The 18,486-nt window shown below is 39.9% G+C and overlaps 1 protein-coding gene across 3 annotated transcripts in view; it reads left to right on the top strand.

The window, feature by feature from the left end:
- LOC124798356 (IQ domain-containing protein E-like) overlaps positions 1-18,486 on the top strand; it is a 284,773-nt gene that overhangs the window by 150,646 nt on the left and 115,641 nt on the right. The window contains exons 5-7 of one of the 3 annotated variants that reach the window (XM_047261731.1): positions 9,323-9,566; positions 9,759-9,888; positions 17,321-17,354. In XM_047261731.1, the coding sequence (XP_047117687.1) occupies positions 9,323-9,566; positions 9,759-9,888; positions 17,321-17,353 (407 nt within the window). In that variant the 3' untranslated portion in view covers position 17,354. The remainder of the gene's footprint in view (positions 1-9,322; positions 9,567-9,758; positions 9,889-17,320; positions 17,355-18,486) is intronic. The other 2 variants (XM_047261722.1, XM_047261738.1) reach the window with 2 other exon arrangements.

Below are 18,486 nucleotides of genomic sequence, written 5' to 3'. Positions count from 1 at the left end.
TCTGTAAGAAACTGAGCTCTGTCATATTCTTAATGATGCAGCTATCACAGTATTCAGACAAGAACCTTCTGTGTACAGTGTATCATGGACTTTTCGAACCATACTTACAGTATGGAGTGACGGTGTGGGGAAACTCAAACAAACAAGAGACAAAACGAGTGTTCACATTACAAAAAAAAGCAATTAGGACCATTTTAAGAAGAAAGACCTCTGAAACATGCAGAAACTGTTTCAAGAATTTAGGTATCTTAACTTTTTCATCATTATATATATACAAAACAATAATGTACATCACAAAAGGTAGTGAGGACTGGATTACAAATGCTAGTGTACACACCCACAATACAAGAAAGAAGAATGAAGCACGGAGCATACCCCACCGACTGACAATGCTAGAAAAAGGACCCCAGTACTCTGGTATCAGACTACTAAGAAGTCTGCCCAAAACCCTGCAAGATAGTGTACTTCACAATGAATTTACAAAGAAACTTAAAGACTATCTCATTGAAAAAGAGTTTTACAGTGTTGCAGAATACTTATGCCATTAAATTTGTATATATTGTTACTCATTATCAGTGATGTAAAAATGTAAGCTAAAGGTGTAGAAAAATAATTGATAAAGAATTTTAATACTTTGACATGTCCTATATTACACAAACATTTACTGTACACGATGTAATCTTACAGGATCAAATAAAATTCAATTCAATTCAATTCAATTCAATTCCTCATTCTCATGCTAGACATAGCAAATTCGACATTATATTGTGTGCACACGCCATGAGATAATGAGTACCACTGAATAATGTTGTTCAGGAGATTGACACATAGTCCGCTGATCTTGATCTACATGCACTACCTGCATGTTCCCAAGTCTTCTCCCTTATCAACTACATGCTGTGAATGAAAATTCTTTTCACTACTCATACTTTATCAGCTACCTCAAAACCAAATGCCATGGAATTTCACACTTAAGCACAGCAAATACTCCTTGTCTTCAATGTATCCCCACAAAAAGGAGTTGCATGTATTCGGATCTGGAGAACATGGTGGCCAATCGAGGCCCCAGTGGCCTCTGGGTACCCAAGAGCCAGAATGTTGTCCCCAAATGCTCCTCCAGGACATTGAGTTCTCTCCTGCTTCGATGGGGTCGAGCTCAGTCATGTGTGCACCATATGTTTTGAAATCAGGTTAACTTTGGATAATGGGGTTGGAATCATCTTCCAAAACCTTCATGTACTGTTTGGTAGTCACCATGCCATCAGGGAATATCGTACTGATTATTCTGTGACTGAATGTTGAACACTACTCAGTCTCCCATTGAGGGTGAGGAAACGTCTCAATCATGAAATGCAGATTCTCAGTCCCCCCAAAACGCCAATTTTGCTTATTGACAAACCAATCCCTATGAAAGTGGGCTTTGAGACAAAAACAAACTATACTAATTACCATCATGCTCCACAGCCAACCGTGCAGTTTGAACATCCTAACGCAAACCACTTAGAAGTTGTTATGATTTTATTTCATATAGTTCAATAAATGTCATCCGGTATTTTCACTGTGAAAACTATTACACATGCAAACAAAGTTGACACTCGGCGCCGTGGCTGATGGGAGCGACCATAAAGGCATTTCCCATTTACTGTCGCTCCCATCAGCCACCGCACTGAGTGTCAACTTTATTTGCGTGAGTAATATACATCTTATACACAAATACCCTTTCTCTAAGCCATTTTTGTGTAGTGTTTCTGAATGCACTGGCAGACACACCATATGCGTATGCTAGTAACATGTTCAATAATTATAAACCCTTGCCTGTGTGGCTTTCTTGAATTTTCATAGGTGTGGCAGCTAGGATGTTAATCTGCTATTTCTGGCATATGTCTGTGTTGCTGGTGAACCGACTCACACTTTATGTGGTTTTGTCAGTTTTCCTTTTATTTACCAAGCAACATAGAATAATTTTTTGAAGTATGACCTAAAGACTAATTAATTTTGATGCCACAGATGCATATGAGTCTCATCTGCCCCCCCCCCCTTCCTCTCTCTCTCTCTCTCTCACTCTCTCTTCTTTATTTTTAAAAATAAGAAAATAAAGTGGTTCAGAGCCTATTAAGCTGTGAATATTGTTCAACACTGGGTGTTACAGTTTCCCATAGTTATCTAATGACATCATCAACTACAATTGCAATGGACATGGTATATAGATTGAAGCATGGGTCATTGGAAACACATTGCCTGGTCAGATGGAACACATTTATAGTTACACCAAGTTGATAGTAGTGGTCAAATATGCCATCATCCAGGCAAACAGCTGCTCGAAACATGAACTGCCCTACAGAAACAGGGCAATAGTGGACACTGAAATGGGTTTACATGAGACCTGTGGTACTAATCAAAGGCATTACGACAACTGTGGACTATATGAACATTACTGCATCTGCCCTGAAGTTAATGATGTCACCCAGCAGGGTAACTGCTTGTCACTAGGCCAGAATCATACTACAGTGATTTGATGGGCATGATGGTTAACTCACATTGATATCTGGGCCACCAAATTTTTCTTGGGCTGAACCTGGTGGAACACAACTGGTATGTTACTGGGTACCACCTCCACACCAATGAAACGCAGGCATATAATTTAGGGGAACTGTGTGGCCTATGCATAGATACGTTATGCCACAAACTTTTGGAAAACTAATGTTGATGTGCCGAATACATGTTAGGCAAAACTGATGATGTGTTGTGTTGCAAAGGCACATCAGCAGAATGCTAAACAGGTGGTGGTAATGTTTTGGTTCATCAGCATTTGTTATATTTGATAACTTAATGCACAAATATTTGGTACAATTTTTTTCATGTTAGTTTTGAGTGGAGATGAATTCCAAGAAGTTGAGGAAGTACACACTCATCACCATTATCTTTGGTATATAAACTAAAGAGAATATTTACAATTTTTTCATGTTTATCACAAGGTGTATTGATTCACAAAACTATATACTGTTTCTCTGAGGCTATAACTCTGTCATGTTTTTTCCATCCATAACAAATGTGGCATCATTTACGTATATCTATAGTGTTGACCAGTAGCATAATGTTAGCAAATAATTTATATAGATTATTAATAGTGAAGGTCCCAACACAGAAGTTTTAGGCTCACTTCATGAGATACTGACAACCTTTCTCTCTCCTGTTGTTGAACAGTTCTATTTGTTTTCTATTACTCAGCTGTAATCTGATCAAAGAGAATTTTTTACCTCTAAATTCTTAGCAGTAGAGTTGTTTTAGCATAATTATGTGGCTGACAGTCAAATGTCGTGCTGAGATTCACCAACATACCATTAACATATAATATCAATTCAAATGAGACAGTACAAATGAAACAATGCCTTCAACTGTTTTCACCATTGACAAACGACTTGTAACTGTGACGGAAGTTACTTAGAATGCTATTTGTTGACAGATAATCACAAATTTTGAGTTGCATATGGTACTCAACAACTTTCTAAGGGCTGAGCACAAAAGAGATTGACTGCTAATTATTAGAATGTGACTTGTCATCCTTTTTTAAGTGGAGATGTAAAAACTATCATTTTGTGGAGGATGAAGGGTAATAACCACTACTAAATATGTAATTAATCAAGGGATGTAGTGGTTGTACCATTATACCCACAATGTTTTTCATCACAAAATTTGTTTGTAGAGACTGTTAATTTCCTTTGGTTTTGAGTGATTTACTTTTGCTATTGCTGTGCTAATGTGATTTACTTTTTGTTATTTTTGTTTAACGGTAGGAACTATATGAACAAAACATTGATGGAAGTTGTTTGCATCATTTGAGTTTTGCATGCTGTCATGTTTGTGGTTTTCTTCATTACCAGCAGTGTTTCTCATGTCACAAGCATTAATAAATTGAGTATTGCAATCATATGATGTGATATAAACATCAAAGGAAGTCTGCATTTTGTATGGTCATGTCTCAAGTACCTCACTGAATGAAAAAAGCAGTTATATTTATCAAATAGTGTGTTTCTTAACAAAATACTGTCATTGCTGTTATGTTAAAGATAATGATGTATGAAGAGAATAAATGTGACCATTGAAATGATATTTATTATGTATTTGCATTTCAGAAATGATGAAGTAAAATGCTGTCCTAATTTAAAATCCATCTATTAGCCACTGCAAAGGTTTAAAAGAAAAAAGAAATCTATAATACCTTTGTAACTGCTACTCCGTTCATTGTCTCTGAATCATCAGTACTTCTGACATTATTTAAGCATCATTAATAACTGTGTGTAATAACTTCAAGTTGAACAAATATATTTCAAGGAAGACGCAATACATGAAAGTCACAGATCAAGTAAACAGAGTAAGATGTGTGTACACTTTAACAGTCAAATCATAACTGAGTCCAAGTCTAGCGGCCGCTGGCTGGCTGGCCGCTTAGGTGGCGCTGCTGCTGCATGACTGGCAGACAGCGCCGCATGTAGAGGATGCACATAACTGCACAGCGGCACTTTGAAAGATCGGTGAGCCACAATACTTTTCCCCCCTTTGAATTTTTTGTACAGGTCTTGATGGAAGTAGCCTGTAGATTGCTAACGTCCAAAGGTGTTGATTGACTGGCCGTAAAGTCTCGAGGAGGAGGCTTCCCATATGGACGGAAGTGTCCCCGATGACAACGGGTCGAGATGACAGGAGATGTGGGGGTCGAATCTACTGGGGCCCCATGCACCAATCTGCCCATTGCGGCAAGTCCGGTTGTTATAACAGGAGACATGGGCGATGTGTCTGCGTACGTAGGAGAAGGAGGCGAGTAGAGTTGCTCCAACAGATGATGGTCATCTGGTTCCTGCATGGGCATGTCTCCTGGTGGCATCAGTTCTTGTGCTGGTATTGATATGATGGTGAGAGGACTGCATTGTGAGTAATGAGAGATTCCAGTATCCCGAGCGTCAGGTAGAGCCAAAGGTGGTGTAGCGGCATCCGGAACAGGCGTGTCGGCACACGAGGCCAAAGCTGGCCCGAATGACACACTGCAACACCCATGTCGGTCTGTATTTCATACAGGCGTTGGCCATGGTGTTGTAAGATGCAGCCAGGACTCCATTTTGGCCGCCTGCCATAACCCCGTACCCATACAAGGTCGTCGGCAGTGACCCGGCCAAGTGAAGGCATCCGCGGCCGTGAGTTGGAAGGCCGCAGAAGATGAAGTAGCGTGTGGGGCTGTTGGCCATGTAAGAGTTCAGCCGGGCTGTGGTCGCCCATGGGGGTGAAATGGTAAGAAGCCAGAAATTAGAGAAGTGCATCATCAGCAGAAGAAGTCAGGTGTTTCCTCATCTGAGCCTTAAATGTGCGGACCAGTCATTCAGCCTCACCGTTTGACTGTGGATGGAATAGAGGGGCCGTGACATGCATGACGCAGTGACGGGCACAAAAATCTGCAAAATCAGAAGAGGCAAATTGTGGACCATTATCAGTAACAAGAGTAGAGGGAAGGCCTTCCAAAGAGAAAATGCGAGCTAGAGCATTGGTGGCTGCCGCGGTGGTAGGCGATGTGCAACAGACAATGAAAGGAAAGTTAGAGTAGGCATCAATAATGAGAAGCCAATAAGTACCTAAAAAAAGGTCCCGCAAAGTCAGCATGAATACGCTTGTAGGGCTTCTCAGGCGAAGGCCACGGTGACAAAGATGACTTCGGGGCAGCGGCCTATGACGCACAAGGGCCGCAGGCAGCGACCATGTGTGCAACTCAGAGTTGATGCCGGGCCAGTACAGATGACAGCACGCCAGAGATTTTGTGCGAGAGACACCCCCAGAGCCCTTGGTGAAAGAGGTGCAAGACCGAAGCACGCAAAGACGCAGGTACCACAACACACGGCTAAGAATTTTTGGTGGAAATGAGAATAACACCATCCCTAGCCGTGAGGCAGTAACGCAAAGCAAGTAGTTCCGCAACGGATCAGAAGTCTTAGCGGACGGACGATCTGGCCAACACTTCTGAATAGTGCGTAAAACCCGGGAGAAGGCAGGGTCAGAACCTGTAGCAGCCGCCAGGTGGTCCCCAGTGATGGGGAACCCGACCACAACCCACTGCTTGGCAACATCCAGGTGGAAACACAAATGTTCGTCCCTATCGAATGCCAGATCAGGACTCATGGGAAGGCGAGACAGTGCATCGGCATTTGCATGTTGAGCTGTCGGCCGGAAATTAATCTCATAATTGAAACTGAAACGAGACAAATAAAGAGCCCAATGCTGGAGGCGGTGTGCAGCCTTGTCGGGAAGTGACATTGATGGATGAAACAAGGAAACAAGTGGTTTGTGATCTGTAACAAGATGAAATTTGGATCCATAGAGAAAAACACCAAACTTGTGAAGAGCATAAATAATGGACAAAACTTCTTTTTCAATTTTAGAATACTTTTGTTGGGCATTCATGAGCGTTTTGGAGGCATAAGCAATGGGTTGTTCAGAACCGTCAGAAAAACGGTGCGCAAGGACTGCACCGACTCCGTATTGAGAGGCGCCCGTGGCATGAACAAGACGTTGGCCAGGTCGATAAGTATAGTCTTCAATTTCTGGAAATCTGCATCGCATGACGCGGACCAGTGAAAAGGCTCGTTTTTATGCAACAGGCGATGCAAAAGCTGAGCCTCCGAAGCAGCAGATGGTAAAAACTTGTGATAGTATGCTATTTTCCCCAAGAAGGCCTGCAGTTCCTTAACAGATGTAGGGCAAGGAAGGCTATCAATCACAGTGGAATACCATCCCGAGAGTTGAAACTCCAAGTATGTGATAGATGCCTGAAAAAATTGTGATTTCTGAAGATTACACTTAAGACTGGCAGTCTGTAAGACATGAAAAAGTGTGCGGTGATTTTGAAGATGTTCGTCAGTGGTGGAGCCAGTGACAACAATGTCGTCCTGGTAATTTATACACCCAGGGACAATGAGCAATAATTGTTCCAAGAATCACTGAAAGAAAGCAGGGGTGCTGGCAACCCAGAATGGCAATCGTTGGTATTGATAGAGGCCTAAAGGTGTGTTAAGGACCAGAAACTGCTGGGAAGCAGCGTCGAGAGGAAGTTGATGATAGGCTTCTGACAGGTCAAGTTTAGAAAAATACTGGCCTCCAGCAAGTTTAGTGAACAATTCTTTAGGTCAAGGCATAGGGTAAGTGTCGATAAGGCATTGAGCATTTACAGTGGCTTTGAAATCGCCACAGAAATGAATATCACCATTTGGCTTAGCAGCGACAACAACAGGAGAGGACCACTCACTGGAAGTGACAGGAAGCAAGACCTCTGAAGCAGTGAGACGATCCAGCTCCTGTTTGATCTGATCACGGAGGGCCACAGGAATGGGCCGAGCCCAAAAAAACTTAGGCCGAACAGTGGGTTTGAGCATGACATGAGCTTCAAAGTTGTTGCACGGCCTAACCCAGGAGAAACAAGGGATGAAAATGTTGTCAACAAGGAATCCAGTTGAGCATAAGGAATAGCATCAGAGCCGATATTGACAGAGTCATCTATGGAGAACCCAAAAACGCGAAAGGCATCGAAACCAAAAAGATTCTCCGCGTTACTATGGTCGACCACAAATATGGGAACAGTGCAAACGACAGATTTGTAAGATACCTCAGCATCAAATTGTCCCAAGAGAGAAATCTTCTGTTTATTGTAAGTCCGTAATTGCCTAGTGACAGGTGACAGGATTGGAGAACCCAACTGAAGATACGTCTGAGAATTGATGATAGTGGCAGCAGAACCAGTATCCACCTGCATGTGAACATCTCGACCAAGTATTTGGACAGTGAGGAATAACTTCCCTGAAAGGGAAGAAGTACAACTGACAGACAACACAGAAACAGAATCAGCGTCATGTTCATGAACATCACATATGCGGTTAGATTTGCAAACGGATGACACATGACCCTTTTTTTTGCATTTGTGACACACGGCCTAACATTGTGGACAATCTTCTCATGAATGTTTCGTAAAACACTGCTGACATGAAGGAAGTTGCTGTGGGTTTTGCTGCAGTCGCTTAGAGGTTTGTTTACGGTTAGGCGGAGGCTGCGCTTATGAGCGTGCTGTGGCTACGTCGGCCAGCGGGGACACGCTACATGCTTCGTCAACATCACACAGAGGTTGTATTTCCCCGACATCGCCCCATGCCTCTATTTGCACTCCAGTGGCGCAACAAATTTCAAAAGACTGAGCGATGGATAGGACTTCATCTAGAGTCGGATTTGCCAACTGAAGGGCACGTTACCTAACTTCTTTGTCGGGCACCGAGCGGATAATAGCATCCCGTACCACGGAATCGGCGTAGGATTCTTTGTGAACGTCAGTAACAAATTTACACTTTCTACTGAGGGCGTGAAGTTCAGCAGCCCAAGCGCGATAGGATTGATTCAGTTGTTTTTGACAATTATAAAAGGCAACACGAGAAGCTACCACATGTGTTTGCTTTTGAAAATAGATGGACAGAAGTGAGCACATTTCAGCAAAGGACAAAGATGCAGTATCTTTCAAAGGAGCCAATTGCGACAACAACCGATACATTTGAGGTGAAATCCATGAAAGGAACAGAGACTTACATGTTTGTTCATCCGCGACATGAAATGCCAAGAAGTGCTGTCGAAGACGTTTTTTGTAATCAGACCAGTCTTCCGCCGTCTCGTCATAAGGAGGAAAAGTAGGTAGAGACAATGACGAGAGATGCCCCGCATTTGATGCCGCGACGAAGTCACAAATCACATTTGTGAGAAGCGTTTGCTGTTCTTTGAGATCTTGCAATAGTTGCTCTAAAGTAGCCATGAAACATGTGGGTCAATGATGGAAAAGAAAAATACCGTATTCGTCGCCAATTGTAATAACTTCAAGTTGAACAAATATATTTCAAGGAAGACGTAATACATGAAAGTCACAGATCAAGTAAACAGAGTAAGACGTGTGTGCACTTTAACAGTCAAATCATAACTGAGTTCAAGCCTAGCGGCCGCTGGCTGGCTGGCCGCTTAGGTGGTGCTGCTGCTGCATGTCTGGCAAACAGCACCACATGTAGAGGACGCGCATAACTGCGCAGCAGCACTTTGAAACACCGCCGAGTCACAACACTGTGCTACATAATGTGTGAGCTTATTATAGTGTGTTATCAGCCACTATTTGTTAGTGTATGTGCAAACTCATTTCTAGTGTTTACGTTCTCTGATTCAGTTCCCACCTCTGAAGTGTTCTTTTAGTACAAAAATTTGGATAAAAAAGGAATGTGTATATTTTTCTTAAAATGTTTCATATTCCTTTCCTTTACAGATATTCAGAATATAAGTGAAACAATACCAGTATCAGAAATGACTGAAAAGAAGTCAGTACACATCAGCACAGCAACAGGTGCAGAGAATCCAGATTGCTCAGATTTTGAAATTTTTGATAATTTTTGTTCTACAAATGATCCTGAGGAAACATTAGATGACAGTGACATAAAAAGATTAATTAAATCTGTTAGAAAATTAAAGAAACAGAGGAAGATTATGTTACAACAAATAGCAGACAAGAAGTGAGTTTTTTAATAAGTTATTTTTTATTGCATGTGACTCGAATTAGAATCTACCTACAACATATTCTAGAAGGAAATTAAACATAGATAAATTGCCTAAATGTGTAACTGTCTAGAGCATGAAGCTTACTGACATGTGTTATTTAATTATTTCTTGTCGTTTCATCTGATATTGTCTGATTTTGTTCTTAGCAATGAAATTCAACTTTTGGTGTCTCATATAAAGACACTCGAAGAAAGGCAAGACAGAATATGTGAATTAAAAAAGCAGAGAGCATGTGAAAGAAGCAGATACACTGGAGACTATGGGTTTACAGAACTGGTGAATGAACACATTTCTGTGCTTTGACATTTTCTCTTGCTACAAATAAACTATTTGAGAAGATATTAAATAGGAAAAATAAATATATAAAAGTAGGGTAGAAATTTTAACAGTGCAAAATTATGCTGTATGTAACAGTCGACAAATTAAATTTGATTAATTTTCACAGAGAAGTAGGATACAGTAAAAAGGTGAATCAAAAGACTTTTTTTTGTTGGACTGTTTCAGTGACCCATTAGCAATAATTCAAATTTTTCACTATCTCGTAATGCATTCAGAGTAATTGTCATCTTTGGTATTTTCCTCAACATATGAGACTGTTGATGTGTTGTCAGGTGTCCAGCCAAGTTAATGATAACATTATTGCACACAGTATTTTGATGACTGATTTAGATTTTGCACAGACTCTACTTTATAACAGTGAACAGGCACATGCTCTGGAGGAGTGAATACATATGGCACATACAAAAAATGACCTCAGGAGTCCATGTCCTTAGCTGAAGATCAAACACAACAGTACCACATCCAGTACATAGAGCAATCCAAACAGAAACTGTGGTCTGATAAACGGAGGCTGACACGCATTTTAAACTAAACTAAGTAAACACAGCAGTACCATGGATAAGTGGTTCTTGCCATCTTATTCTGGAGTTTCCACCACAGATGTTGCAGGTGTCAGAGAATACTGTGGCTTTCCCTTTGGTGCCAGCATTTCCAAGCTTGGTTCTGACGCCCACTGCTTCGAGTCTACCACTGGAGGTATTGAGGTTAATGAAGTTTTCAGAAGAGGCTAGCATGGAGGGGTTGGCTGCATTTCCATTTATGTCCAGCCCTATGTCGCTGAGTCATCCGGCTTGGCTAAGGATATGGAATGGACCATAATCATGGTATGTTGACTCATAGGTAGAGGTTGTATTTCTGCTGGGGGCATGATGGTGGGAGTCCATATTGTTTAACGCGCCACCTATGATTTTCTTATGGTGGCAGGAATGGTGATGACAAGTCCTCCTGATGCCACAGTGTCACCTGATTCATGTGGTGCATCAGGTGTGCACCATGAACCACAACAGAGAACAGCTGGTGTTCTTGATTACCTATTACTGTGCCCAGCGCCAAGTGGATTATGCCTGAATATATGTACCCACACTTTGGTGATAGTGTGTACAGATGCTGCCCTTGTGATACTGTCAGAGGCAGTGGATGCAGAAGATGCAACAGCCATTTAGTGTCTCACATGAGCTGCAAACTTTTACTGCTGTTGACCTGTATAGGCTAGGAAAATTGTTAGGGGATAGTCTCATGGCATGGTGATGAGTGCCTTCTGCAACTATCTTTAAGCCCCTCAGTAGGTGCTTAGCTTCAGTGTTTGGATGAAAAGCAGCAGTGGTGCAGTGTCAGATGTCATTCCTGTCACAGAATGATTTAAATTTGGAAGAAGGAAATTGGGGCCCATTATTAGAAATGATTGTTCCTGGAGCCCCTTTGTTGTGAAAATAGTCATAAGTCTTATGATAATGACTGCTGTAGTAGTAGATGTTATTTTGGGCACATAAGGAAGTCTGATAAGAAGTTTACTACTAGAAGCCACATCAAGTGTAGCAAAGGCCCTGCATAACCTGTAGTGACTCTTTCCTGCAGCTTCTGCAGTGTTGATCATGGAGAGAACTGCTGCAGTGATTATGACCACTGTTTCGAGCAAGCATTGCATGCCCAGCTGGTTTCCTTTCTTTCCACATTAATTCTTGGTCATTAAATATGCTGCTGAGCTAAATTTTTTGTATGTACCATGCCTCATAGCAGTTTAAGGATTGGCAGACACAGTTGTTCTGAAATTACAACTTTGTGGTGCAGTGACTAAATTGCCAGCAACAGGATGCCTTACTGAATGCAAGTATCATGAATGAAAAATGTATAGTGCCAAAGGGGCAGCCACAGCCAATCAATCTATCCATCCCCACTGTACGTGATGGAGAACCCCACTGAGGGTGGGATCTGTAGTAAGAGTGGTGACAATTCTTTCACTATAAGCAGAAAATTGTACAATGTGTTCTGCAAACTATGATCTAATTGAAAACAAAATGAGTCAAACTCCACAACTGGGCCCATGGGAAGAAAAAAAAACAGCATTAGCATTTGAATATTGTACCATTGGGTGATAATGTATAGAGAATTGAAAATTGCATAGCTATAGTAGCCATATGTGTAGTCACTGTGCCATTTTGTCTGGTAACAGTTGGTAGGACGATAGAGTGAGAAAAGGGGCCTATGATCTGTAATCAGATGGAACTTCATTCAGTATAAGACAACTAAAGTTTTGAACTGCATAAATAATAGCCAGTGTTTCCTTCTCAATTTTTAACAGCATTTTTATATCAATATTAATGTCTCTGATGCAAATGCAATAGGTTGTTCTGAACCATCATTTTTATGGTAGAACGCTGCTCCTATGTCATGTGTGAAGCATCAGTAACCAACACTAAAAGTTTATTAGGGTTGAATGGTGGATTATAGACAGGCAAGACTAAAAATTCTTTCCGACAGTCCTGTGAACAAATGAACTACACACCTTTTTTTTAATCTGGTTTAGTGGTTTGCCTATTTGGCTTATTTTCAGAATAAATTCGCTCTAATTGTTCACTTGGCCTGGCAATGTTTGTTTTTTTTTTTTATCTTTCTTTAGCAGGAGATTTAATTATTACTTCAGTATGCTTTGTGTGTTGGCTTACGCTCATCTTTGCTCAGTGTGTGGTGTAAGTATTCCACTGTTGGTTGAGAAAGCTGAACTTTTTTTTAGATTACATTAAAGACGGTTCTGCTGTAGTATGCTGAATAATGTCCGTAGGTTAACCATGTGATCTACAGGAGACATTTCTGTTATGATAATATTGTCTGATTAATTTATACATTGAGGAGTCGTCTGTATTAATTGTTCCAAATATTGCTGGAGCACTGTCAATTCCAAAGGTAGGTGGTGATATTGGTGCAGTCCAAAAGGCACACTAATCATGATTATTGTTCTGGATTCTACATCAAAGGAAATTTGCAAATATGCATCAGATAAATTGATTTTAGTTAAGTGATGACCACCTGGAGGGGTACCATTATTTATTTATGTCTTGGAATAGTTTTGTCAACTTCTGCTTCTGCATTTATCAATGCTTCAGAATTACCAAAACTCCTAATGACCCTCTAAGCTTATAAATAATAACTAATGGAGAAGCCCAATGAGAAACTGATGAAATGGTATTTTAGCTTTGTAAAGGGTGTAATTCTTTCTTGAAATGTGCACAAATGGAATAGGCCTAGTAATGCTGGCTTTGGAATGGTATCTGCTTCAAAACTGGGAGTGCAGCCTAAAACGACGAGGGAAGACTGGAAAATAAAGCACAGCAATTTTATTATCAAAAGTTTAATAGGTAATAAAACAAAAAAATCACAATGAGCTTATATCTTGTACCTACTTTTTTACATAGTCGCTAAACTTCTCAATGCATCTCTCCCTTCGTGGTACCAGTTTTAATGTGCCCTGTTCATAGAAGCCCATGTGGTTGGAATGTAGCCCTCTGCAGACTGCTGATTTCACTTCCACATCTGTCACAAAGGGTCAGTCAGTCAGGAAATTCTTCATGAGACTAAACAGATGAAAGTCCAATGGTGAAAGGTCTGGAGTGTTTGATGGATGCTGGAACACTTCCCACCCAAATTTGGCATTTTTCTCATGATCAGGAGCAGCAACATGAAGGCAGGGATTGTCATGAAGAAGCTGTCACCATCAGCATTAATGTTGTGGTGTTTGTCACAAAGGGCTCGATGCACTGTAGCTAAAGTTTTCATGTATGCTGCAGCATTCATAGTGGTCCCACGTTCAACAAAGTCCACCAGTAGCACACCATGCATATCTCAGAACACTGTCACAAGCACTTTCCTAGCAGATTGAGTCACTTTGATTTTTTTTTTTTTTTACTGGGGAATCAGCATGTTTCCACTCCATAGAGACCCGCTTGGTGTCTGGTGTGTATTGGTACATCCACAACTCATCACCAGTAATGATTCTTTTCAGAAAATCGTGCCCTTCTGTGGTGTAATGTGTTAAGTGGGTCCATGCTTATTGTCATTCACTGGCGCTTGTGGTTGTCTGTCACTTTCTTTGCCACCCAGAGAGCACAAATTATACGAAATTTCAATGTGTAATGAACAGCATCGTATACTGCACCATAGGAAATGTTGAACTGTTGCAACAAGATTCACAACTGCATAAAGCAGTCGTTCAAAATTGCTGGCTCAGTGGCTCTGATGTTCTGTGGGGTTGCAGGTGTTATTGGCTGCCCAGAGCATGGCAAATCACTAACATTCATGCAGCCATCTTGGAAGAATACACATTACTTGGATACATTGCTATGGTCCATACAGTCATCCTCATACATTCTATGCGTGTCCCTGTGAATTTCACCCAATTTATGCCCTTTGGCCCACTAATATCAAACTACGTTTCACTGCTCTTCTCAAGTTGATGGCAGTAACATGTGTGCCGCATTTGTTTCATAGTTCAGGCTTCTCCAGCTAAAGATGCACATGGAAAAAAATATCCTTTGTAGCACAATCTTAAAACTACACACATCAAAAAAAGTTTTACATCACCTCAGTTCTGAGAGTTCTGGAACCTGTACAGAAAATTGGAATAGAGATCAACATAAACATCATTTCCGCCCTTTTTATTGCTCATGAAAACCACTTTCAGAGGTGGTGGTCCATATTGATGTATACACTGGTACCTCTAATACCCAGTAGCATGTCCTCTTACATTGATGCATATCTGTATTCATCATGGCATACTATCCACAAGTTCATCAAGGCTCTATTGGTCCAGATTGTCCCACTCCTCAATGGCAGTTCAGCGTATATCCCTCAGACTGGTTGGTGGGTCACGTCATCCATAACCAGCCCATTTCAATCTATCCCAGACATATTCAATAAGGTTCATGTCTGGAGAACATACTGGCCACTCAAGTCGAGCAGTGTCATTACCCTGAAGGAAGTCATTCACAAGATGTGCTCAATGGGGGTGCAAATTGTCATCCATGAAGATGAATGCATTGCCAGTATGCTGCCGATAATGGTTGCACTATCGGTTGGAGGATGGCATTCACATATTTTATAGCTGTCACGGCACCTTCCATGACCACCAGCAGTGTACGTCGGTATCACATAATGCCACCCCAAAACAACAGGGAACCTCCAACTTGCTGCATTCGTTGGACAGTGTGTCTAAGGCATTCAGCCTGACCGCGTTGCCTCCAAACATGTCTCCGATGGTTGAAGGCATATGCGACACTCATCGGTGAAGAGAACGTAATGCCAATCCTGAGCAATCCATTCAACATGTTGTTGGGACCATCTGTATCACGCTGCAAGGTGTCGTGGTTGCAAAGATGGACCTCGCCATGGACATTGGGAGTGAAGTTGCGCATCATGCATCCTATTGTGCACAGTTTGAGATTAGATTAGATTAGATTACTTATTCAAGGAATCCTCCTGGGTGTGGAACATGTCAGATAAGCACATTACAAAAATGTAATTAGAAAAACTTGAATTTCATTAATTTTAATGATCCTCAGTCAATAAACAGTAAAATTATGTACATGAATTAAATTTAAACTTCTAATATTTACAGGTTTAATACTTACATCTGCTTTCATTAAATCCATCATTCAGACGTTTGCTAGTTTCTTGGCTATTACAACCAAGTATTGTCAAAAATTAAAGTAAACTATTCATTTCAGTGATCCTCAGCTAAGAACAGTCAGATTATGTACAAGATTTAAAATTAAACTTCCACTATTTACAGACTTAAGACTTACATCTGCTTTCCATACTTCCATCATTCACACAGTACGTAGTTACTTGGCTGTTACAACCAAGTATTGTCAAAAATTAAAGTATAATAAATTTTCATAAAAATTGTCTACTGCACTTTTTGAGAAACTCATGGATGGAATAGGAGTTAGCCACCAAAAATTCTTTTAAATTATGTTTAAATTGTGCCTTGTCTGAAACTAAACTCTTAATGGCTGCTGGTAACCTATTGAAAATATGCATTGCTGAATACTGGACTCCTTTCTGGGCAAAAGTAAGTGATTTTAAATCTTCATGTCTATTGTTCTTATTCCTAGTATTGATACTGCGTACTAAGCAGTTAGCTGGAAAAAGAGATGTATTATTTACAACAAACTTCATTAAGGAATAAATATACTGAGAAGCTGTGGTTAATATGCCCAATTCTTTGAATAGGTTTCGACATGATGTTCTTGGATTTACACTACTCTGTACTCTAAAAATTTTTTCTCTGTTTGTGGAGTTACCCCAAAATATGATACTATATGACATAATGGAGTGAAAATAAGCAAAATATGCCAGTTTTTTTATATTTATATCTCCTATATCTGACATCATTCACACTGCAAACACAGACTTGTTTAGGCACTTTAGCAGTTCGTTAGTATGTTGCTGCCAACTGAATTTATTATCAAGTTGTAATCCCAAGAATTTTACACTCTCAACTTCTCCTATTTCCATGTCATCATATTTTATACACACACCAGAAGGAAATCTCTTGGAAGTTCTGAACTGCATATAGTGGGTCTTTTCAAAGTTTAATGACAATGAATTGGCTATGAACCACTTATTAATGTCAGTAAAAATTTGATTAGCTGCCCTTTCTAAATTTATGTTTGATTTACTATTTATTGCAATGTTTGTATCATCTGCAAATAAGCCAAACTTGGCATCTGGTAATGTAACGGATGACAGGTCATTAATATACACAAGAAACAGTAGTGGACCTAGTATGGAATCTTGGGGAACATAACATGTAATTTCTTCCCGGTCAGATGATGTCTTATTGTCTACTGCTGAAGTGTTACATAATGACACCCTTTGTTTTCTGTTAGTAAGGTATGACTGAAACCACTTTGCAGCACTACCAGTGATGCCATAATATTTTAATTTACTTAAAAGAATGCTGTGATTCACACAGTCAAATGCATTTGACCCGTCACAGAATATGCCAGTTGCCTCTAATTTGTAGTCCAATGAATGAAGGACATTTTCGCTGTAAGTGTAAATAGCTTTCACAATATCAGAACCCTTAAGAAACCCAAACTGTGACTTTGACAATATGTTATTTTACAAAGGTGCTTAAGTAGATGCTTGAACATAACCTTTTCAAAGATTTTTGAAAAAGCTGGCAAAAGTGAGATCGGTCGGCAATTTGACGGCATTTCTTTGTCCCCTTTCTTGTGGAGAGATATAACTTCAGCATATTTAAGCTAGTCTGGGGATGTTCCTGTGACAAATGATTGATTACACAAATAACTTAAGATATGACTAAGCTCACATGAACACTCTTTTATTAACTAGAATGCTTTGATTTCAGGGACTTTATGATGGATTCTATTTCTTTGGGTGAGGTAAGTGTCAGTTCCATTTTACTGAGATTGCTTGTGTGCACTGGTCTCAGATATTCAATTGCATTATTTACTAAACCCGACAACCCCATGCTATCAGTAACAGAGAGAAAATACTTGTTTAAATGGTTTGCAACACAACATGTGTTTGTTACCAGGGTTTCATTTATTTTTAGTGCTATTTGTTTCTCCTCATTTTTGGTCCTACCTGTCTCTGACTTAACTATATCCCATATTGTTTTTATTTTATTGCTGGATGTATTTATCTTCTTCTCATAATGCATGTGTTTAGATTTCTGGATAACCTTCTTCAATATTTTGCAGTAATTTTTGTAATGAGCTATAATGCTAGTATCAAAGGTGTCCCTACGTATCAGATAGAGTTTCCTTTTTGTCTCACGTGATATCTTTATCCCTTGTGTGAGCCATGGTTTCTTATTAAACTTCTGCTTAATTTGAGTTACCTTCAGGGGAAAACAATTTTAAAATGAATGTTTTGTGTTTTCCATTTGTGTCTTGGATGCTGTAAACATCCATCCAATTAATTTCTTTGAGCAATCTCCTAAATTTCTCAGTTTTTGACTGATTTATTGGCCTTCCGTACTCAGTTCTGATAGATGTTTTACCCTGACAATTTTCAAAATTTGATGTTAGGTGTTGCATTTCATGGTCAGATAGCCCATTTACTACTGGTTTTGTAATGTGGCTTAGTTGCCTAGAATTGTCTATAAATATACTATCAATGGCAGTCTTAGAACATTTGTTTACCCTATTTGGGAAATTTACAGTAGAAATTAAATTGAATGACAATGTAACTGATTTCAGTAACTGTTCACTGACAGTTTTTCAGGACATCTATATTAAAATCACCAGCAAACACTAGTTCTTTGTTTTTTAATTTTAGATGAGATAATAAATCTTCAAGACCATTTATAAACAGGTTGAAATTTCCTGAGGGTGCTCTGTATATGGCTGCTATTATAAAGGAATTATTATGAAATTCTATCTCTGTTGCACATACTCTAAGTGCTGCTCTAAGCAATATTTATTAATGTCAATATTCTTAAATTAAAAACTGTTTTTAACAAATGTGGCAACTCCTCCTTTCTCCATCTTTTGTCTACAGAAGTAGGAG

The sequence above is a fragment of the Schistocerca piceifrons genome, chromosome 1 (genome assembly GCF_021461385.2).
Source record: "Schistocerca piceifrons isolate TAMUIC-IGC-003096 chromosome 1, iqSchPice1.1, whole genome shotgun sequence".
In the NCBI taxonomy this organism is placed as follows: Eukaryota; Metazoa; Arthropoda; class Insecta; order Orthoptera; family Acrididae; genus Schistocerca; species Schistocerca piceifrons.
This window is presented reverse-complemented; position numbering and strand designations above follow the sequence as displayed.